This window comes from Cucurbita pepo, chromosome 2, assembly GCF_057944985.1.
Source record: "Cucurbita pepo subsp. pepo isolate OVF chromosome 2, ASM5794498v1, whole genome shotgun sequence".
NCBI classification, from domain to species: Eukaryota; Viridiplantae; Streptophyta; class Magnoliopsida; order Cucurbitales; family Cucurbitaceae; genus Cucurbita; species Cucurbita pepo.
In genome coordinates, this window is record NC_141799.1 from 1756505 (window position 1) to 1780243 (window position 23739).

The 23739-nt window shown below is 34.2% G+C and overlaps 1 protein-coding gene, 1 long non-coding RNA gene and 1 pseudogene across 4 annotated transcripts; 1 reads left to right on the forward strand and 2 right to left on the reverse strand.

Annotated features, from left to right (window-relative positions):
- Positions 1 to 3520: 3520 nt before the first annotated feature.
- LOC111788184 (CBL-interacting serine/threonine-protein kinase 5) lies at positions 3521 to 5535 on the reverse strand. The gene is made up of 2 exons (XM_023668440.2): positions 5394 to 5535; positions 3521 to 5249 (listed from the first exon to the last, which is right to left on the reverse strand). The coding sequence occupies exon 2, from the start codon at positions 5057 to 5059 to the stop codon at positions 3728 to 3730; it is 1332 nt and encodes a 443-aa protein (XP_023524208.2). The 5' UTR covers positions 5060 to 5249; positions 5394 to 5535; the 3' UTR covers positions 3521 to 3727.
- A 1193-nt stretch (positions 5536 to 6728) lies between these two features.
- Positions 6729 to 14723, forward strand: LOC111788159 (transcription initiation factor TFIID subunit 5-like; annotated as a pseudogene). The gene is made up of 16 exons (XR_015419920.1): positions 6729 to 6969; positions 8249 to 8330; positions 8423 to 8501; positions 8589 to 8686; positions 8781 to 8837; positions 9509 to 9601; positions 9757 to 9904; positions 10279 to 10371; positions 10458 to 10506; positions 10574 to 10613; positions 11275 to 11439; positions 11530 to 11606; positions 13725 to 13990; positions 14094 to 14189; positions 14336 to 14405; positions 14569 to 14723. The product of XR_015419920.1 is annotated as a transcription initiation factor TFIID subunit 5-like (transcript).
- A 752-nt stretch (positions 14724 to 15475) lies between these two features.
- Positions 15476 to 23259, reverse strand: LOC111788349 (uncharacterized). 2 transcript variants are annotated; one of them, XR_015419922.1, is made up of 3 exons: positions 22356 to 23259; positions 20739 to 20910; positions 15476 to 17406 (listed from the first exon to the last, which is right to left on the reverse strand). It is a non-coding gene; the product is annotated as an uncharacterized LOC111788349 (long non-coding RNA). The 2 variants fall into 2 exon arrangements; XR_015419921.1 differs by having other exon boundaries at positions 20739 to 23259.
- Between the last annotated feature and the right edge of the window lie 480 nt (positions 23260 to 23739).

The following is a 23739-nucleotide window of genomic DNA, read 5'->3' on the forward strand; positions in this document are numbered from 1 at the left end:
TTTAATGGTCAAGAATAAACCACGAGGATTAAGGAAATATAAAATATGATTAGAAATAATAAAGTTTAATAAATATTAATCTTAATCTTAATCTTAATTATGTGACAAATATGATTCTTTCGACACAATATTGTTATCTCTTTTCCCCACACAAAATTATTTTTTAAAAAATTTATTTGTTTTATTCGTCTAAAATTTTGATTCTTAATTATTTTATATTTAAATATATCTTCGAGCTTTATTGAGAGAATTTTTGTCTCAAAAAGAAAAATTCTAGAGAAAAGAAAAACTCGATCTAATTCTTACAGCTTTCGAAGTATATAGTTTAAATTCATCGTGATATCAATCTTAAGTTAATAACGAAATAGTTAAGGCATCTTTACCTCTTTTAAAGAGCGGAATATTAAAATAATCTTATAAGATTTTCGGGACGGCTAAAGTTATGTTCGATAACGATTTCGCTGTCAGTTTTCCATTTTTTCAAAATTATTCTTTGATTTTTTTTTAAAATAACACATTTGGTGGATTGGTTCGGGATTGGTTCGAGATTGGTTCGTTATAGTTATTAATTAAATATTTTATCTAATTATGTCTTAAAATTATTATCTTTGTAGTTTTTATAATAATAACAAAAATAACTAAAACAATTGATTGCATTTTTATAAAATAATTTATTTCGTTAATGTAACAACTTAATCACACCGCTAACATAGGTTGTCCGTATTGGCCCGTTAGATATCATTGTCAGTCTCACAGTTTTAGAACACGTTTACTAGAGAGAGATTTTGATGTGGAATCAACCCAAGGGAAAGTATGGAACGGATTACCTTGATGATCAAGATCAAGAGTAAAGAAAACTCGTGATTCGAATCACTCCACAACAGGTTTGATCAATACCACTCGAATGATGAGTCAACACAAGAATTTGCAAAGAAAAACTTAGCTCTCAACAAAGCTAAAATAGAAATTCTATTCTTAATTCCACACTCTTATAAGCTTAATCACACCACTAACATAAATTATTCGTTTTGGCTGGTTAGGTATCATTCTCAGCCTCACAGTTTTAAAACGCGTTTATTAGGGAAAGGTTCCCACGCCCTTGTAAGCTTAATCACACCACTAACATAAATTGTCCGTTTTGACCCGTTAGGTATCATTATCAGCCTCACAGTTTTAAAACACGTCTATTAGAGAGAGATTTCCACACCCTTAATGCTTCGTTCTCCTCTCCACCCTATGTGGTCCCAAAATGAAAGTGGGTGCAGACATAATTATCAGCTCTTTTAAGTATTTCTTAACTATCATATGATTAAAATCACTCTCGTTCCGACATGATCTTAGTTCATTTATATACTCCTCGTTTACTCAAACGTCGCAGCATACATAAAAATAATAATAATAATAATAAATAGGTCAAAATAGGGTTCGTATGCTTAATTTAATTTTCCGAAAAAAAAAATAAAATTGAAAAAATTGAAATAACTTAAAATTCAAATTTCTTAAAGAGTTTGAGTTTAAATTAAAATTCTGTATGTTTTTTTTAGTCAAACTTAGTAAGAATGACGATTTGATATTAAATTCATATTCTTTTCGATTCTATCTTATCGCTTTTGTTTTTTTATGACATTTTTTTCTTCTTAATTCGAATCATATGCTATTGCTTTTTAAAAAATAAAATAAAATAAAATTAAATTAAATTTTGGATTTTATATTTATTTTATAAATTAATATTTTACTATTTACAAAACTGTGATTGCATATATTCTTAATTATGGCACTTTTTGAATTTTGTTTTAAATTATCAGATTTGAAAACTGTGATAAATTCACCTCGACATATACTTTTTTAAAGCTTGGACTACGGCCCACTGCCATTTTATTTATTTTATTTATTTCATTTAATATTAAAAATTTAAATAAAACTAATTTTAAAATTAAATTAAAAGTAAAAAAATAAGATGTAGTTAAATATGTAATCTAAATTAAAAATTAACGATATTTTCAAAAAAAATAATTATTTAGAAAATTGTGTTTGAATATATTCTAAATTCTACTGCTTTGGAATTTTTTTTAGTAAATTCAATTCTAGATCAACTTTTGTGTGGATAAAAGGGTTTTTGGGCACGATGAATTTCGAATATATGACAGGTTGATCGAGTATATATTTTTATTTAAAAAAATAAAACATATTTTTATGAATTTCTTAAATCTTTTTTATTTATCATTTATTCACGATCACTTTATTTATATATTCTTATTTTATTCGAGTGTCACAATAAAATAATAAAATTTTGAAGGATTTAGAGAAATTGAGCACAAAATTGAATTTTTCTTAAATTTTTTTATTATGTTTTAATTATAAAAAGAATAGATAATATCATATTAGTTTTTATTCATTTAATTCCAAAAAAAAAAATTAATAAAATTGTGGTCTTCAAATATACATTATCCAAAAAATAATAAATATCACACGTCATTTGTTTTAATCTTCTTTTTTTTTTAAGAAAGAATCATATTCTAAACGTCAAATTAGAATTTAGTTCCTATAATTTAAAATTTAAATTTTTTTTCTATAATTTGAGAAAATTATATAAATGTTTTTTATAATTTAATAAAATTATAAATTGTTGAGGAGAACTATTTCAAATATTAAAAAAATTATAGAAATTAAATTAATTTTTTTAAAAGAATATAGAGACTAAATTTATAATTTAATTTATTTAAAAGGATATATATGGTATAGTTATATTATCATATGTGCTGGCATGCAATAATTAAAAGAATGTTTGTTTGTGTCAAAAAGGAGAGAAAAGAAAGAATGTTGCTTTCCAAAACGTCACTAGAAAATACATATTTTATTTCAAAATCAGATTTTAAAAACATTGCTGATATATTTGAATCTGTTATATATAATATATGCAATTTGATAGTAATATATTTAATATGTCAATAATTATTTAATCTTCAAACAAAAAAACAAAAGCTATATATTTAATATTTAATAATACGCCAATTTAATACGATGGTTATAGTAAAAAACAAAAAGGGAAAATCCACGTGGATCCTAGCTTTGGGCTCCCCAAGGCCGACAATGAAAATGGGCCGACAAACAAACTCAAGCCCACTATTTAACAGGGAAATGTTTGCTAGAAATTTAGGTATGCAATATTTTTTTTAAAAAAATAATAATAATAATTATAAGAAATTTTAAAAAATCCATTACTTATTATGTATTCAAAATATTTTTGAGAATTCAATAATTGATTTACTTAAATATTGATCACCTACACCTATTATAACAATTATTGATGTACTTATAATGTTTTTAATTGCTAATTTTTAATTATATTTCATCTCGATTATACTAGATTTGTATTTCAATAATTATGGAAAAATCAATTAATAAACCTAAATTTTTTCTAATATTTTAATTTCTTCATTTAAAACAAATGTTATTAAGAACGGATAATCCAAATTAATTTTGTAAATCAAAACAATTATTAATTTTAAAATTTAAATAATAACACGAAAAACGAATTAATTACAATTAGGTGGGGGTTGGGCGAGGAATCCCACCGGTTATTATTACACCAATTAGGATTGAATTGAAGCTTCCTTTCCAACATTTCCTTTTATTTACAAAAACAAAGGAAATTTATGTGTTTTTAGAAATTAAAACAGAAGCCAATTTTCACAAACCGGCAATGCATCACCGTTTGTTTCCGCTTTCACAAACGTTCGTCACCGTCAAATCGGCCGTTATGTCCGTCAACGTTAGCGGCACAATCACCTTGCCACGTCCAAACGATGTCTTTCAACGCCGGACGAACGTCTTCTTCACAGAACTTCGAATATTCCAGAGTATCGCCGGACGACTTTGAAAATTCCACTATGGCAACTTCCGGCGCTATCTCGAACACTTCCGCCGTCATTGACAGCTTGCCTTTTCGCCCCTCCGTCTGACCTTGCAGCCGGAGTTTGAAATCTTTCACTTCCGATACATTGAAGCTCAGTCTCTTCGCCACCGTCTCGATCTTTTCCATGATTGTCGGCACCGTGCATCTCGATGTAAACATGGATCCTGCCTTTATTTTGTTCTCGAATAAGTTAGATAGATCGAATCCGGATGACATTGACGATATCAACTCAAACGCATTGAAGAATTTTGGCGTCGATAGTTTTGGACTATCGGAATCGAAATCCTCTGTTTTCTCTGCGATTATTTCCTTCATCGTGAATGAGAGCGATCTTGAGAAATTTTTCCGGCACCAAGGAACTCGCGTCATTTCGCCGATTGTGATTCGTCTTTCTGGATCTACAACGAGGACTTTTGAAATTAAACGCTTCGATTCGGCGGAGAACCATGGCGGACACTCGAATTCGGCCTTGAAAACCTTCTTGAACATCGTTATGATGTCTTCATCCTGAAATGGAAGGAATCCTGCTAACAGAACATACAAAATCACACCGCAAGACCAGATATCGGCTTTTGCCCCGTCGTAGCCCTTTCTTCTTAGTACTTCCGGTGCGACGTACGCCGGAGTACCGCACTGCGTGTGGAGAAGGCCGTCGTTCCGAAGCTGTTCTGGCAAGGCGGAGAGTCCAAAGTCGGAGATCTTGAGATCTCCATTCTCATCCAGCAACAGATTCTCTGGCTTCAAATCGCGGTGAGATACTCCACGGCTGTGACAGTAATCGACGGCGCTGATTAACTGCTGGAAATACTTCCGAGCCACATCTTCCTTGAGTTTGCCTCTTGCAACTTTGGCAAAAAGTTCACCACCGCGAACATAATCCATTACAAAGAAAATCTTCGTCTTCGTCGCCATTACTTCCCTCAACTCAACGATGTTCGGATGACGAACAAGACGCATAACGGAGATCTCGCGCTTGATCTGCTCCATCATCCCTTCCTTCCTGACCTGATTCTTGTTTAAAACCTTAATCGCCACACTTTCACCAGATTCCAACTCTTTTCCATAATACACCTTCGCAAAAGTTCCCTTCCCAAGCAACTTCCCGATCTCATATTTACCAAACAGAACATTCCTATCCTCCATTACAACAGAGAATACGCAAACAAACACAAACAAACACACACACACACACGGCACAAGTTTTCAAGTAAAGCCAATCCGAAATCTAGACAAGAAACTCACTTACATTCGTGGACAAATACTGCAGCGGAATCCAGGAAAGAACGGAGAAGATGCTGATTCCGACGGATTCCATCAGTGAGATTTGAAGATGCTGTGTGAAGTTACAAGAAACAAGTGCTTGAGAATCGGATAAACGACTGACTAAAGAAGAGAAAAGAGAGAGTAAAAGGTGCCAAACAAGGAGCAGCCGCGATTCTTGGTAACTTTCCAGGAACATATCAAAGGGATCCCTCACCATTGCTTTTATATGTGGACGAGAAGACCCATCAGAGTCAGAATGATGAAAAGCTCTTGGTTCGCACACCACCACATTACTCGGTACACTTAACATTAATTTAACTTTTAAAATTTTATTTTATTTATTTAAATTAATTTACAAAATTTTCATTTATTTGAACCCAACTCAGACCATACTAATTAAGTTCAATCCATAATTGCGTTAGTTTACGAGGATAACCTTAAAGATTACCATGGAATTTTGATCATTAATTTTTATTTTTTGCGACCTTTTTTTTAATGGAAAAAAAATTATCATGACAAATTTCTACCCTCTGTTGTTCAGTCGTATAAAAAATCTTATATCGTTCAATTTGCAAACGAAGCGTTTATGGTAAATCAGCTATTGTGTAACACTTATTCTAACTATACGAACAAATTAGCCAACGAAACTCGAACTTTATAGACGATCTTAAACAAATTTTTAAGATCGGCCCAAATCAGATAGTGTTATATATGGTAAGAAAATAAAAATGGTGGAGTTTTCAAAATATTTCCAACTCAGCTACTTAATAATTCAGATATAAAGTTTAAATAAATTGGTAATTTAATTTAATCTCTATTTTATAATTATCACTTTAACGCTAATTAAGACAATAAATATTAATTTATTTTTGGTTGGTTGTAAGAATCAAGCCAAGCCGTACCTTATGCCCAATATTTTTGGACCACAACTCATTTCTTGCTTTGTATGACTGGCGAGAAACGTCCATTAGTATGATGCCACGTAGCACAACCCCTACATTTTTAAAAATTATTTTATGTGATCCTCGAAATATAATGTATTTTCAAATATATCCTTAGGGACAATAATTCTCTTTACAAATGGTCCCTAGACAAAGAAATTCTCATCTATTTCCATCTCCCAAATTTATTTATATTATTCGAATAATTATTTATTCATTTAAGAGGATTTTCTTAAATTAAATTAATAAAAAAATACCTATAAAATTTATATTCGGTCTGAAAATTATCCTAAAATTTTTAAAAATTTAAATAATACCATTTTAATTTTTAAAAATTTACTATTAATCTTGGATAAGCTTTATTTTAAATTTTCGAATTTTAACAAGTTGAATTAATACATTTTAATTTTTTTTTATTAAAAAATATTCATAAATATTTTATTTATTCAAAGTCAACCCAATTATATCGGGCTTAATTGGGCCCAACAAAAGTCGACGTATTTCAGGCCCAATGGGTAACGTACAAGATAAGCCCATTGGGCTTAGACTGGAGTGTTTATTTAGGCCCAATAATCCATTGTCTAGTCCGCTGCCTATTCAGTTACGGTGTTCCTTTCACCTTCCGGTTTCTTTGAGCGAGAAAGAGAAGAAAGCAAGTCCGAGCAGTGGAGAAGTGCGGGAAGAGGAAGGGAGAGCGCGCAATTTGTGGAGGGAGGAAGTGAACTACTGAATGTTGCAGAATGGACGAAGAACAGATAGCGGATTTTTTCAGGAGTTTCGTCAGAACAAGACTAATTCTTCGTGTTCCATTGATCTCGACTTCGCCAAGCACTTGCATTCGTGCTCCGAGTACTTTCTCGCCCCTTATAATTCATCTCGATTACCTATTTTCATTTGCATTCTGTAATTCTTGGGTGATTTGAACATTTGAATCAGTCAATCCTTCGTTTCCTGGTTTTTTATGTTGAGAAATTGAAGATTTTAATTTGTTTTTTCTGGAGCTATGGTTTTGGAGAGTGGTTGTCAGCTAGAACTTTTGGTGTGGGTGTTAAGGATGATGGCTTTAAGAACTAGGGCGAGTGGATTTCTCGTAGGATTACTTGATTTTAAATGCTTTTGTTTATAAGACTAGATTTATACCTTAGCTAATGTAAATCCCTCGAGAGCTACTGGTAGTATTCTCATCTGATATGTATAACTAGGGCTTAGGAGCTTACTCGAAATCACTTCATTTAGAAGCAATTGCAAAAAGATTATTGGAGAGACAGAGTTCAACCTGTACCTAGCTGACATATTTTGGATGAAAAGGATTATGTTCAATGCAGTAGGCAGCTTTTATAGCATTCGTCCAGAGTACTTCATTTTTTTTTTTTCCTTTGGATAAGATAACCCCACCAAAATGTTCCATACAAGTTGCTGAGGAATTGTGAAGGGCCCCATTCCGATTTCGACTTCGTTGAAAATGGAGTTCCGAAAAATCGTGTTGAAGGAACAATGAACTAATAGATGGGCTTGTCTCTTCTCCACTCCTGCAGAAGGTACACCATCTTAGGAGAAAGCTTCAATAGGGAATCTCTTTTTGAGTTCTTTCTGCTGTTTTCGAATCTCCTTGAAGCACAGACCAAATAATATTATCATCTTCTCCAGAGTCTTAGTTTTCCAGATAGCATTTGTCAGATTGGTGAACGAACTACTATGAGTGGCCGTCAAAGGTGAAAATAAGAATTTAGAAGAAAATGTATCCGAAGCTTCAAGGCCTTACCTTCATTTTTCACTTTGGATGATTGGACTACTTCTGAGAACTTATTAAATTCTCCTTCATAAAAGGACAGTAATCTTTGTTTGCCTGTTATCCATCAATTACAAATCGGCCCTCTTATTTTAGCATAGAATCTTTATGCATGCCCTCATGCATGTAATGTCACATTAGAAATTCTCTTTGTGATTTCTCTTTTCTTGCTTTTGGGTTTGGGAGGATGCCAACAATGTTATGGTTGCCATCCTCATTCTTGTTTATTTGCTTCTTTTGTTAACTTATTGTATTTTTTTTTTTTAACAGAACTAGAGTTATATATATATATATATATATATTTTTTTTTTTTTGCTCTTTAATGATTGTTCTTTCCAGAGCAGAGAATATTCCAGCCAGATACCTTGAAGGATATAAAAAGCTTAGGTCCTGGGCTTGCAACTCACTAGATTTGTACAAGGTAAGTAGTTGTTTTATTTTTTTCCTTAAAATTATAATTCATATTGAACTTTTTTCTTCCTGTAATGACAGCCTTACTTCTTGCATTTTCAGCATGAGTTGCTTCGAGTGCTATATCCTGTGTTTATTCATTGTTTCATGGATCTTGTGGCTAAAGGACATGCCCAAGAAGGTTTGCAAACTAATATCTTTATTGACAGTCTCATGTAATGGAGGAAAATATGATCAAATTTATTGTATTTTGCTTGATACCTGCCAGCTTGAACCTTTTTCAATAGGTTCCGTGAAGACCATGAAATGATGCACCTATGATATCTACAGAAGTTGGAAGGCGTACTATCTGTCTCTCATTTGGAGGTATATTGTTAACCAGTAATGACTTTCTTATGTTTCTATCATTGTTTAGTGAAGACAGTGCTGGTTTTGACATTATTATGATAATATATTCAAGGAGATGGAATTTGCACATTCGCTTAGGCAGAGCAAAGTCAACATAAAAATATGCCAGGTAATTCCTAGGTTATCATTCATTATTTAGTAACATGTTCATGATTATCATGCATTTGCTCTAGTTATCTATAGGTCATTTTAGATCTCTCATGAACAGAACTGAAATAATCAAACTATATTTTCTGAAAGATTTTATTCTCAATTATGTTGTTTAGTACTCCCATGAGATGCTACTTCAATATCTTCATAAGACCCAAACCACGGTGATACTTGGATTATCAATGAGCGCATCAACTTCCATGGTCTGTTACATTTTTACACTTGCTTCATATTGTTTAGTTTTTATGCAAGCTCTAGGAGTTTTATCTTCTGACCCCGTTATTAGCTTCACCTGGTTTTGCAGTTTTTCATGGTCAGCCTACCTCAATTTCTGGATGATTATTATTTTGCTTGGTTCTTGCCTTTTCTATTATATTATTTTTTGACAAACTGTGACATCTTTCCTCTTTTTCTCTATTTGAAACATAGAAAGATTTTCTTCATTTTTTTTTCTAAGGAGGAAAAAAAAAAAAATGTTAAATTATGAATAACAGTAAAATTCTGTATTGTGTTGTTTGTGGGTTTTCTTTTCTCCCTTCTTCCTTTCTTTCTTTTGAATTCTTGCTGATTTGATATCCTCTTCAATTTCAAATTCCTTGATTGTTATATTTAAAATTATGCTGGTAATAGTTACTTGAAGATTCTTTAGAAGAGCGCTAGGAGAAAGCTGCTGGTTTGCTTTCAGATTCTGAAAAGGATGATGGTGATGCAGGTGAGGATAAGGTACCTGTGCTGATCCAGAGCTTCTTATCTTTAACGGCGATACTCTCTTTTATCTATTATACTCTCCTTTAACTATTACTCGTTATCGTTACGTTGTTACCATTTTATACATTTGAACGATCTCATGAATTGCACGTCCTTATTTGCTTGTTTAGAAAAGAACAACTGAGGGAGGCAAGCAAGGTACTTCAATCAAAAAGGTCAAGGACAAGACTGCAGGTGCAGCTGGGAAAACTCTGATGGTTGAAGCTAATTCGCGTCTATGGCACCACAAGTGAAGCCAGAGCTTGCTTTACTCGTAATGTATTTTCTTGAATCTTGTATTATGTTATTTTGCTGCTCTCAGTCATAATATGTAGCTCTTAGCCAAGTGATTGCGGTGCTACTACAGCCACACTGCTCCGACTTAGTATGGGTCAGTGGATGCAATCGGCCATGTGCTGAGTATTATCTTTTTCTATGATGCTAGCTTTTGTTAGATGTTATGGGGTTAGCTCATGATCTAATTATGGTTACCTCCTCATATTAAGGCTGAGTCTAACAAAGTTATTGTATAGAATTTGAAGCATTATAGATGTCAGAGGGAATGATGTGGGACCAGTTCTTTGCTGAAGACGTGTAAACAGTAACGGTATTAGTTTTTCTTGCTATTGATTTGTCCTGTTGATTTCTTTCAGTTCAACAGAGGTGGAACAATCTATTCTTGAAGACTTGAGAAGCCATGTGCAGTTGAGTTCTGTTGCTCTGCCATCAGTCAGCCTTTATAATGAGTATTTATCTACCTTCCTTTCTGTTCCCATTGACAGTTTATTCAGTCTCAATGCTCATGCAGTTGATATCATTGATCCTGATGTAGTTTAAACTGTTCATCAATATCGCATGATGGAGCTTTGAAGGTCTTCTTTGTAAGTTGCTTAGTACGGCCTAATTGTTGGGTTCTCACCTCTAAAATCTTGGTGGGTTTCTGTGCAGGTATGGGACATGGCAAAGCTGGGACAACAAGCTGGCAATAGTAAGTCTGTTAAGTAAGTTTAACTATCATGGGATGCCTTTTCTGTTTCTGGCTTTTTTGTTTGTAATAATATACTGTTAATATATTATGCTTTAAGAAAGATTAAAAAAAATCATAAAAAGAATTATGGATAAAAACCTTTTATTGTATACCACTGCTTATTTTAATTTTCATATGATATAACAATAGCCAGGGGCTCTGGAACATAGAGCAGTTTTGTTATTTCAAGGCCTCCGTGTTTATCGTAGTAAATTGGTGTGGATTTATGAGTATAAACTCATTCTCAAATGTCAAGTTTATAGACATCAACTACTGATTTCTTATAATTTAACATATTGTTATTGATAACTCGTGTTTACTCTTTAGAGATTTTCTGGTTTTTGATAATATGAACTGAAGTTGTTTAAAATTCTATGGTGCTTTTCATTCCCCTCCACCCTCCTAATTCTCGAACATATTCCTATCTCCTACTTCAGGAGAACTATTCATCTTCTCCATGTACCAATTTTGAGTTAAGTCTCCAACTATTTACCATTTCCCTCTTCCAGATTTCATTATCAGTTAGAAAAGCTTGTTTTCTCTTGGTGTCACACTAGGCAAGAATTTTTTTTGCTCAGATATTTTCAGAATGGATTTTGACCTTCGCTATCACGTCTACCAGCTGTTTTGCAGGGTGAAAACGGCTTGTCTACTAGTGATCAAATGAGAGGGCATACAAATGGGAAGTGGTCTTATACATTGTTTCAAGGTCATTCTGGGCCTGTTCACTCTGCCACTTTCAGTCCCATTGGGGATTTTGTTCTTTTCTCCTCTGCAGACACAACTGGTATGATCTTCATTGCACTTCTGTTTTCTTTTAAGCTTGGTTATAGTTTTCTTTCTTGAGATTATGAATATTTCTGTTGTACTGTTGCAGTTCGTTTGTGGAGCACAAAACTAAACGCCAGTCTTGTTTGCTACAAAGGTCACAATTACCCAGTATGGGATGTTCAGGTAATGATTTTATTAGATATATGTGGTTGCTGCGTAGTTTAACTGGTGTATAGGCTATCAGTATCCGTTAGAGTTTGTTGAAGTGAAATATGGAGTGAGGAGGTTGTTAGCCGTGAGTTAGAGTGTTAGAAATAGAGTCCAGCAATGGTGAGGAAGGGCGACAATTTTCTAGTTCTCTTTCACTATTTGGTCCCACCACTAAAGGTCTTCACTCTTGACTTCATTATTCAACATTTGTAGTGGTATCACACGGGAGACGCAGTGAGAAATACTGTTCATGATCCTACTCAAATTTGTAATTATTTAATCCTCAACGTCTTTTGATGTAGAATATCTCAAGTATTCGAGTTGCGATCTGAAACAAAGTAACTTAGCCTATACAGAGGGGGAAAAAAGAGGGAGAAAAAAAAAAAAAATTCAAGCTGTTCTGAGGTGATATCATGAGGATTGGGTAAGAAATCTGACTATTTAGAAGCCCCTTGCAAACACACTGCGAGGATGTCTCACTCTCACTACTCCCACCTCCCAACCAAAAAATAAAAATAATAGTAATAATAATAAAAGAAAAATAAAAGAAGAAGGTATGTGATAGATTCTTGAGTGTCCTAAAACCATGCCTCTTTCACTTTTAATACATGCTCGCAACTTTTCCAGGATATTTGGATTTCAGCTTCTTTTTCTGTGAACATATACACAACTCCCTACAGCTCTTCTAGAAAAAAAGGGGAGAAGTGATTTTCGAGCAGAAAAAAATGGAGTTGTTAAATAATAGTATTCCCACACTTCCTAATATAAGACTTGATAGGCAAGCTATCGTCCCACTAAAAAAAAGTATTCTTCTGATAGGGCTTGTTCCTGGTCAGAAATAGTGAAATCGCCTTTCCTATTCTTTCGCCGGACCTTGCGACTAAGAAAGATGTTCACTTCTTAAAATATCTCATATACGTAGGCAAGAACGTTTGCTAAAGTTTGCTAAAGTATAGAATAAGGATATAAAAACAAGAACCAGTCCTGATCCTAGTATTTAAAGAGGGAAACAAAAACAAAGAACTGGGTGAAAAGACACAATCAAAGAAACAGACTTTTTTCAAATTACTAAGACGTGGACAGAGCAAGGGTTTAACTATCCTAGTATTTAAAGAGGGAAACAAAAACAAAGCACTGGGTGAAAAGACACAATCAAAGAAACAGACTTTTTTCAAATTACTAAGACGTGGACAGAGCAAGGGTTTAACGATCCTAGTATTTAAAGAGGGAAACAAAAACAAAGCACTGGGTGAAAAGACACAATCAAAGAAACAGACTTTTTTCAAATTACTAAGATGTGGACAGAGCAAGGGTTTGTTCATTAATTATACGTACTTTTAATAAAGAATTGAAGGGAGGTTAGGAGGCCGATTAATGGTTTGATACTGTGATCTTGAATGGTAACTCCTTTGCTTGGGTTAGTACGTAGTTTATGGATGAACACCATATCTAAAAGAATTGATCTTGTTCCTTATTCCTTCTGTTGTTGTGTTGTTCCTGTCTGCGCAAGGTGTTGTTCCAGTGTTTGATTTGTTATTTTTTGAATTCTAGTTTCTTAATTCTTTATCGATAGAAAGGTTGCTCACTCTCTCTTTCTCAAGTTCCAATAGTCTTTTCTGTTTATTCTTCATTTTAATCGCAGGACATTTGTCCGATGTGGATGTGAGCAGTTCATTCTTTATTCCTTCTATGATATTTTATTGCTAAGATATTAAGTTGGAACCATATGCAGCCATCCAAATATCCCTAAAAGCAGATCTATTTTTATATTTAGAATATTCAAGCAGATAGTGGGGCCATTTTTCTTCCTACTTGGGTTTGTCCTTTTCCCCTCAAATTTGAAGCATCATTCTCTTTCTCTGCATGCAGTCGTTTTCTTATTTGTAACTAGTCTTCTGCAGTACAATTCCCTCTCCCTTTAATAATGGAAGTCGTAATCGTAACACTGATTTTTTTTTTTTTTTTTTTTTTGTAGTTTAAAACCTTATCTTCGAGAACAAATATCTGAACTTTTTATTGATGATTTTTTTGTTGCTTGATCCTAATGTTTCTGGTAAATATGAACAATAACAAATCTCACGATCTCTTCAGTGTGTTCAATGGCATGCCAACTGCAATTACATCACAACTGTTTCAAGTGATAGAACTGTTAGATTGTGGGATGTCGAAAGTGGGGAATGTGTTCGAATTTTCATGGGTCATAGGAGCATGATTCTATCGCTGGCAATGTCACCTGATGGTCGGTTCATGGCATCTGGTGACGAAGACGGTATGATTATGATGTGGGACCCCTCACTTGGTCGCTGTGTTACACCTTTGATTGGACACACATCATGCGTTTGGACCCTTTCTTTCAGGTGGATAAAAGAAAAATTTTCACCCACCCCACATCCCTGCCTACATTCAGAGTTTAGATGTTGACATAAACAATCCTCCAATACTTGTTGTTTTCCACTTCAGTTGTGAGGGCTCTCTCCTTGCCCCTGGCTCTGCTGATTGCACAGTGAAATTATGGGACGTAAATTCAAGCACAAAGGCACCAAGAATAGATGAAAAGTGAGTTCTCCCTAAAATAGTTTTAGATGTTTCAGTTAAAATTTGACATTAACAAAGTTAACGACTGCATGCATTGTACTGCAGAAGACTGAAAAGTGAGCCCCATAACTGTTATCTAAACTTGATTTCATTTTCTTTCTGATTAGGAATCTCTTATTTGCAGCTGGGGCTCTTTCCAAAAGTGCATTAACTGCTCGACACTCTTCCACAAACTTTGTAATCTTGTTCAATTAAATTTTCCTGATAAAATCTCTTTGAAATGTTCATTTATTGGCTATTTAAGAGTACATCATTTCCAGCCAAGCTTTTTGTGCATAAGTAAGTCTTGACATTATCTTATCGTTAGAAATTCTGGAGTGATATGACACAATACTTGCAGGCCCTCACCTCACCTCAAATGATTGTATTGTAAAAGAGAATAAAGACGAGAAATTCTGCAGCAAAAAAAGCAGATTGAGATAAGCAAAAAGTGAAAGGATATGAACTGTTTGTTCAATTGGGTATGTGGAAGTAAGAAAAAAAAAAAAAAAACAAGTGCATCAAAAAAAGGACAAGAACAAGAGTACCGATAAAAAGTGACAAACTTCCACTGTTTCTGAGGGCAGCGGACAGGCTGATAAAGTGGTGCAATTACACCTGAAGTAAAGGTATCTTTTTTCACTTCTGCCATTTCAGTTTCAAATTGTACTGTTCTTTTCAGTCTTATTCTTCATTTACAATTTTATGAAAAGAAAGAAAAATGTACATGGAAGCTCATCAAGAACAGTAGATTCTGACTGGGTTCAGGCAATCTTAGACATGATTCTCATGTTAACTGTTTATGAGCGCATTTAGTGCTAAAGCTCTGAAGTAAAATGTATACAGCTGCTGTACTTTTCCCTCCACTTCTAAGCATTCAACAACAATCTAACCCTTGTTTTGCTTTGCCAAATCATTATATCATATGTTTAGAGCTTCAAACTTTGCTCCCATTGGTTGTTTATACTAAAATTTCATTCGTGCTTCTGACGACTGTGATTAGTTTAATGCGAATCGATAAGGTTACGTGTTCTTCTTTCGTGTTTTTGGTGCTAGGTTCTCTCCTTGGTTGGCTCCAGCGTATCGTACTAACTGGTTAGTGATTCAACCAATAGTCTCTCAGTTACACATTCATGAACTGATGCACTGTTTAGAAGTGGGTCTACTTTGGGATGCTGCAAGTATTTTGACATTATCTAAGTCAGATACCAATAGATTTTCATTTTTTATGATTATTACAGAGTATGAACACCATGAAACTGGCTAAGGAAATTTAAATTTGTGTACTTGCTTTCTATATATGGTCTATTTTCTGCTCCCTACATCTCAAAATAAGAGAACTTATGCAGCAATGTATATTCAAATTGTATTACCAAACCTACTAACTACGATCCATCTGGGCGCCGAAGTCCAAAAGCCAATACGATTGAACTTTAGAGTATATGTTCAATCTAAACTCATTGGCAGCATCAGCCAAACAATCATTTCCTACTTGAAACCAAGCTTTATAAATGAATGCCCAACAAAACATCCTGAATCAGAAGTCTAGATTTTGTTTCACGTCTAACCCTTTCGGAGTTTTTATTTGCAGAATGTGTCGTCGTATGATTCTTTTGACCTAGATGACATGGGGACGGCTTCGAGTCAAGCTCCATCCAAGAATCGGCAATGGTAACTTTATTGTTCTCATTTATCTAGCATATGTAGTCGGAATCATTACTATATCGTATATTTGTAAATTTGTGCAAGATTTTGACAAACTTTGTTGCAGTAAGCAACTCGACCTTGCTACAAGGAGTCAAACAATTGAAGTAATTCACTAGATTTTATGATTCATTACCATGTGTTATTGGGGTATAATTTCATATCGTATGAGTACATGAAGATCTTCACAAGGAACTTCTATCTCTTCATTTACTTCCTTTGAATGCCAATATATATATATATATATAACTTCAAACCCTCAAACCAACTGAATAAAAGCTCAACAAGCAATTAGTATCAAATGGTTCATAGAAAAATGTATTGGAAAGTTAATATCTTGAAATGAACATACTTGCAAAATCATCTACCAATGAACCCACTTTAACTTCCTTGTGAAGGAAGATTATGAAATAAGCATTGTTATATTTCAATAGCCCAAGAAAGCGATTAAAGCTTTGAAGAAGTATATCTATAGTATGTAGAGCAAACCAAATTTATCCAAGGAATTGATCCATTCAAAAGCATTACCTGCTCACGAAATCTAACAGAGAAGCTGTGAGAATCATTTTAACCATATAGAACCATCAAAAAGTACTAGAAGAGTAATCGAAACAAACAAAAAAAGATCTTGCAAGTGATATCGCCGACCAAATATCGAAACAAACACATAAATTAATATTAAAGTTGCTACAGATGCGTTTTAAACTTAACATTTTAGAATAAACACTTTTATGATAAAAAATCAAAATCACCTAACTTATGATCAAAAGACTTGTTACGCTCCTCGTAAGTTCGAAGTTTGATCTCTCATCCTACATTTGTTGAACTAAAAAAAGACCATGTTCATCAATGGAAAAGACCTATTACCTCAGTTGCCTAAGCTCGTAACACTAACTAAAGTGGAGTTTGTACCACAAACGACAATTTCTCTTAGCTACATTTTCGAATCACGTGATTGTTCTAATTTTAATGCCAACTATACACCATAAAATTAGATCAAAATCAAATCGAATCAACAAGTACAAACAAGAAAAGATGAGTTAAAATATATTGGTCCTTTAGCCAATATATAATGAGTTAAAATATTAGCACCAAAACAAAAAGATGTAAAAGTAGTCAATGATGTAATAATTGAATTCCAAAATTAAGTTAATACAAAAAAGTTCCGATTACTTCTTGTCACTGCAATTTCACGTTCGACTATCTTCAAATGTAGGATAAGATCTTCAAAACAAAATTAAGTAAAAAACAGTAAAAAGATTACCAGTTTCCTTGTTTGAAAAATCCTCAAAAAGGGTAAGTAGGAGGAGGAGGTTCGACCTGCCCTTTGTACACACCGCTTGCCGCTCCTATTGATTGAATAGTTCAATGAATTGTTCGGATCACCGCGATGTGAGGAGGAGGAGGTTCGACTTGCCCTTTGTACACATCGTTTGTCGCTTGATTGAATAGTTCAATGAATTTTTCGGATTGCCACGACGTGAGCAATTTCTATCTGCAACGTCGTGAGAAATCCACTGAACCTTATCATTTAGACGAAGGAGAAGTCGTAACAAGGTTTCAGTAGATGAAGATACGGAAAGATTACTGTGGATCCCTTCCATAATATCAAGAATTCAAGAAAAAAGAAAACTCTTCAAGAGAATTCCACCAAGATTTAGGTTCCAAAACCAACAAAATACACATTATTAACCCTAAAATTGGATTTACAACTCAAAATATGAAAACCCATCTCAATTCATCCCTAAACCAAAAGATTTAAAGCAGAAAAGGCTAAAATGAATGAAAAAGATGAGTTAAAAGAGAGAGAAAACCTGGAAATTGAAGCATTATTGGAGAGTCCATTACCATTAACAATGTACTGTAGCCGATTCCATACAGTGAAATTACATAAACAAAATCATCAAAACCAAGAAAAATATAACAAAAACAATAGAAGAAACTTCATTTCAAACAAAAATTAGGCAAAAAAAAAAAAGAGAAGAAAGAAGGAATTGACGATGGAAGCTGACAGAAAGAGAAGTGGGCACGCAAGAGCAATGGCATATAATCATACCAAAAGCCTCTGTGTGCTCACTCTCTTCTGTCAACTTCAAATCTTACAAACACCATCGCCGTAAAATCAAGAAAAATAATGAAAATATGCCAATGCCTATGTATGACCCCTGCAGGTTAGGACGGCTGCTCGTTTAGTATTGCTTTGGCTTCTATTCACTAACGCGTGAAACACTCTGCCTGGGGAGTACAGAATCCCTTTTGAGGGAACGCTTTGGAAGAAAAAATGGGGTTTTGGCAAAATGGGTTGAATCAAATGAGAAAATTTTGGAAACCCAAATAAAGAAAAATGCCAAAAAAGCAAGAAATCTCATAATTCTAGCTGCCCATATGGAAGTTTTTAAGTAATTAGGGTTTTTAGGGTAAAGAAGAGAAAAATAATACAACAAAAACAAACATAAACACTTGCTTTTGGTCGTTGTTCTGATGAGCTGATAAAACAGTGGCGACACTCATTTGAAGAACAGAAAGAAAAAAAAAAAAAAAAACCAAACAAAGAAAAGAACAGAGAAATTTCCCAAAAAAGGAAAGATTTTTAAGTTAAGAGGAAAAAGTACAGTGGGGAGTGAGGAAAAGGGGAAAAAAAGGACTAAAATTTTGTGGGTTTTTTTTTTTCATCTTATCAATCATACTGTGTGTTTTGATGTGTTGGGTTTTGTCTAATAAGAAGAAGAAGAAGAAGACGGACACTAAGACTCAGTTCTTCCAAGCTTTAAATCAGTTCATGGAAGCATGAGGAGGAGGAGGAGGAGAGAGAAAGATGAGAGCTTTAAAGCTGAAAGTCATGGGAAAACCATAAGTTAGTCTAATACTTGTGCCGACCATGTCGGAAGAGCAAATACTCGATGTCGTGAATCAAATTATTTGAGTAGTACACGAAGGTGTTAGTGTATTGAATGAAGTAGAAAGACTGGTCAAGGACAATAGGGGAAAATTCATGTACTACCTACTCCTTAATGGTCCAGAGAGATGGAAGAGATTAGGTTAGTGTTCAAGGACACACTGTGTCCCTGCTTTTTATCCATCGATAATTATTAATTTTTTTTCAAGAAAATATATCTTTTTATCTTTCTAATGAGAAATTTTTTTTACTTTGTAGATGCGTTAAACTTACCATCTTTTGATCAGATTGTATATGTCTTAATATGTTGAGCGGTAGGTAGGAAGTAAGTGATAAGAGAGGTGGATGAATATGGGCGGTAGATGAGAGGGGGGAAGTGAATCCCTACCGTTGGATTGGGAGGGGAGGGGAGGGGAGGGGATGGTTTGTAAATGGTGAGTTTTTGATGTGTTGTTGGAAATTGGGATTGATGGGACTGCGTCAAGAGAGGAGACTCTTTCTTCCTTTATTTTATCCTTTTTGTTTTGGTTCTATTTTGTTGGTGCTTTATGTGTGTGTGTGTGTGGATGAAATGGGTTGCTCAACCTTCATTTTCCTGACAACAAATTGTGATGCTCATTGCCTCCCTCCATTCAGAGAGAGAGAGAGAGAGATGTAAGGATAGAGAAAGTGAGAGAGAGAGAGATGCAAAGAGAGAGAGAGAGAGATGTAAGGATAGAGGGAGAGTGAGAGAGAGAGAGATGTAAGGATAGAGGGAGAGTGAGAGAGAGATGTAAGGATAGAGGGAGAGTGAGAGAGAGAGAGAGAGAGAGAGAGAGATGTAAGGATAGAGGGAGAGTGAGAGAGAGAGAGAGAGAGAGAGAGAGAGATGTAAGGATAGAGAGGGAGAGGGAGATGTTAGAGAGAGAGAGAGAGAGAGAGAAGGATAGAGAGAGAGAGAGAGAGAGAGAGAGAGAAGGATAGAGAGAGAGGGAGAGAGAGAGAGAGAGAGAGAGAGAGAGAGAGAGAGAGAGAGAGAAGGATAGAGAGAGAGAGAGAGAGAGAGAGAGAGAGAGAGAGAGAGAGAGAGAGAGAGAGAGAGAGAGAGAGAGAGAGAGAGAGAGAGAGAAGGATAGAGAGAAAGAGAGAGAGAGAGAGAGAGAAGGATAGAGAGAAAGAGAGAGAGAGAGAGAGAGAGAGAGAGGAAGGAGGAGGCAAAGGAAAAGAGGAAACAGAAGAGAGAGGAAGGGGATGAAGGTAAAAAAAAGTTAAGGTTTCTCCCCTCCCTTTCTTCTTCTTCGTTTTTTACTTTATTTATTTATTTTTTTTTATAAATAACATTATCTTATATTATATTTAATACATTGATCGTTTGGTTTCAGGGACTCTCTATTGTTGGTTGGTTGCCAATGCCAATGCCAATGCCAATGCCATTGAATCATATCATGCATGGACCACTCCTTCATTAACTCTCTATTCAAATCCTTTCTCCCTTTTCCCCTTATACTTACTCTTTCACCAAAAACAGAAAGAAAAAGTGTGTTATTATGTATATGCAAGTATCCGAGCCCGTTTCTACACTTCTTAACTAATCACAAGATGACATAAAAATGCTCGTCAAAACTCAATAAGCATACAAAAACACAATCATATAACTTAAAGACTTTTTGGTATCCTATTCCCCTACGCTACCAAATATAATCTATACCTCCAATTTGCCAATTCCTATTATTTGTCTCAAAAATATTTCATTTTAGTAATATTACAAAATAATTGATGAATTGGTATTATATATTAAAGTAGATTAAAAAAATGTTACCTATTTGAAGAAATTTAAACTACAAACTATCCTCTTTTCAATTTCAACCACTCACCCCTAAGTATTACTATAATAATAAATAAAATAATAAATAAAAAAATCAATCAATCAACAAAGCACTCAATTTTTTTACCTTGTTCTCAAACCTTAGCTTTCGACTACTCTTCCTTAATGATATGTGACATCAACTTGCACCTAGTCGCAACTTTTGACCAAATCTGTCTACTCCCACAAAATAAATCTTTTCATTAAATCATAATCTATGTCGCATTAACTTAGAATTCAAAGGACACGAGCAATACAACCTGCAGAACAATTGAATAGTAATGAAGAAACCGATAGAGCAATTTCTATACTGTCACAGTCGAGTCGAGTATAACTACATACTTCGTTAGGCGAAGCTTAAGCTAATGAAGCAAAGAAAAAACAAAAGAAAGTTAGAAAGCCACAATGTTAATAAAAAGTAAGGGATTTTTTTTTTTTTTTTTTTTTTTTTTTTTTTTAGTGATGTGGGAATCTGAAATTGAAAGGCACAAAGACAACCACATGGTCACCAAACAAGTACTTTGAACTTTGAATTCAAGTGGGGAGCAAAGAATTTGTAGCACTAAGGATTGTGGGGTGTCCTATCTTTCTCATGCTTTCCACTAACAGGCAAAATGGATTATTGCATCTTCATTCAATAACTATAGGGATAAAGATACCGGTCGAAACACTCTAGATGACCAGCAGCGGGTTACTCTTACTTTCACTACTTATTCAAGTTTAGAGTTGAACCAACATAATTGAATGATTAAGTTTAAACTAACCTTATAAACTGTTACGTTGACCTTCTACATCATCTTATTATTAAAGTCGTACCTTACCCTATGAAATTAAATCGGGGTCATATGTCTAAGAAAGGTGTAGATGAAAGGATTCCTAGTCATTCATAATTTGACAACCAAAATAAAATAAAGAAACTAATGATGAAATTAAACCATACTAACCAACTAACCAACCAACCAACTAAAGCCTTTTTTTAATGAAATAAATGGTCACAATGTTCAGTGGAGCAAGAAGGACAACAAATTCTAAAAGCACCACCACAACCAAAAGCAATAGTTCCTTGGCAAATCGTGGGGGTATGTATTTCAATGTCAATTTAATACAAACATTCAAAGTCAACGAATCCCGATCAAAATATCTATAGAAAATAAACTAATCACCGTGATGGTCACCGTCGTTAAATTACAAATTTAATCTCTACAAAGTAGAGATTTAGTTCCTAAGTTTCATCAAACCATAGAGATTGTTTATGAAATTTTATCAAACTACTATGACAATTTTATGTTTTAACCATAGAGAATAAAATTAAAATTTAACCATCATTTTAGTGTTCCATACTCATCAAAATTTTCTCTCGAAGTGTTTTCGGGTCGAGCAATAGGAGCAGATAAATACCCCCCAAACATAGACTAAGAGTGAGAGCCATAGAATCAATTTTATGTAATACCTTTTAAGTGAGTGCTTTTTGATTAAGCAATTCCACTAAAAGCACATGGCTTTTGATTATAACAAAGGTTTTAGAAGCTCTTTCTATTGTCCAAAAGTCAAATAAAACTCACCCTAATGCACAAAGGCCCAATCACTAACAATTTTACTCATATGATTACCATCAGAGGCAGAAAAACAGGGCAGGCTATATAATGAATATTCAACTTCATATCCAGAATATGAAAAATAAAGGGAAGGGGTAATGAACCTTTACCTTGTCTTCCACTTTCCCTTGTAAAGATTTTGCTTTCGGTTCCTGACCATTGTTCATAAACGTAGCACACACGGCCCTTCTCCCTGTAAAAGCTTTTGGATAAACAAATTAGTGGACAAATCATTTCCAAAATGTAGCCATAAAAGACGACTTTTGCTAGCACCAAGAACGATTTACTGCTATATGCTGTATTGGATGCTAAGAGTTTCTTGTGAATTTCTCTATCATAGATTCATAGCAACAGGATTAGCAGTAAGTACAAGTAGAGGAATGTTTGGAACAACATTGCGAGGGTCTGTCCAGCCATCCTTCTTAGGATATCTACCAGCCAACAGAATCAAGAAAACATAAAAGGAGGATCTCCTTATCTCAGAATCAGAAACCCTTTTTCTCTGTACTTACCCTTTGGCCTCCCCTACTACTTCCAAAAATCAAGAACATAACAGAAACTTAGTCACCATGATGTTCGGGTGATAGTAATTAAAGCCATTCTTAAAAATTCTGGTGGACTTTTTTAAAATCTGAAGGGCGGAGAAGGGAAACATGAAGATATTTAGTGATTTGATGAATGAATTAATTTAAGTTTCCTAGAGCAACTGTGTAAAGAATAAAATGACATTTAAAGATACAATGGCTTTCAGAAAAGTAAGAACAGTGCTTAACTACTCCCATGCTGTGCTTGAAACAGGTAATAAAATCAGTTGGGGGCTGACTATGTTTAGAATTGAGAACTTTTAGCTGGACAGTAAAGGGCAAGCAAATCTGATCCCGAAAAGTAGCCTTATGTTGCAGATTACAGAAATATGGAAAAAACCATGCATGCATTGGAGAAATCAGAACAAAAAAACATCAGAACTGTAAATTTTTGTCTAGCTTTTCTTATGCCAAAAGAGAAACGATCGGATATCACGTACCATTTACTCTGCAGAACAGTTGATCTTTTCCACATAGCAGCTTTGCTAATCAAAGGTTTTGACTTCTCCAATGCCAAATTTCACTTGGCAGTGTAGATAAAATGTAGAAGGGTGAAAAAAGAAATAACAATCATCAGTTACAAACAAAGGCACAGAATCAAGATTAAAACGGAATCATACACCTCAGGAGAGAACATTAGCACTTTCTCCACAAGCTTGACATGCAGCTTCTTCCATCAAGGGAAACGTAAGTACAACAGAAATTAAATAATCAAGAAATAAATGGCCTAAAAACATAATACGGAACATAACAATGGTAAATATAGCAGAATCATATCACCTCTTTCACCAAAGGTAACAGAGTCAAGTGTCAAAGGAAAACATGATAACCATTTCAAATGAAGACTACTAAATTAAATTTCCACTTGATATCTGTCAATTTGAAGTTCAAGAAGTTCAAGAACACATGG

Bases quoted from the DNA above. Each gene is read 5' to 3' on its own strand.
- LOC111788184 (XM_023668440.2), bottom strand. From the start codon at position 5,059: ATGGAGGATAGGAATGTTCTGTTTGGTAAATATGAGATCGGGAAGTTG.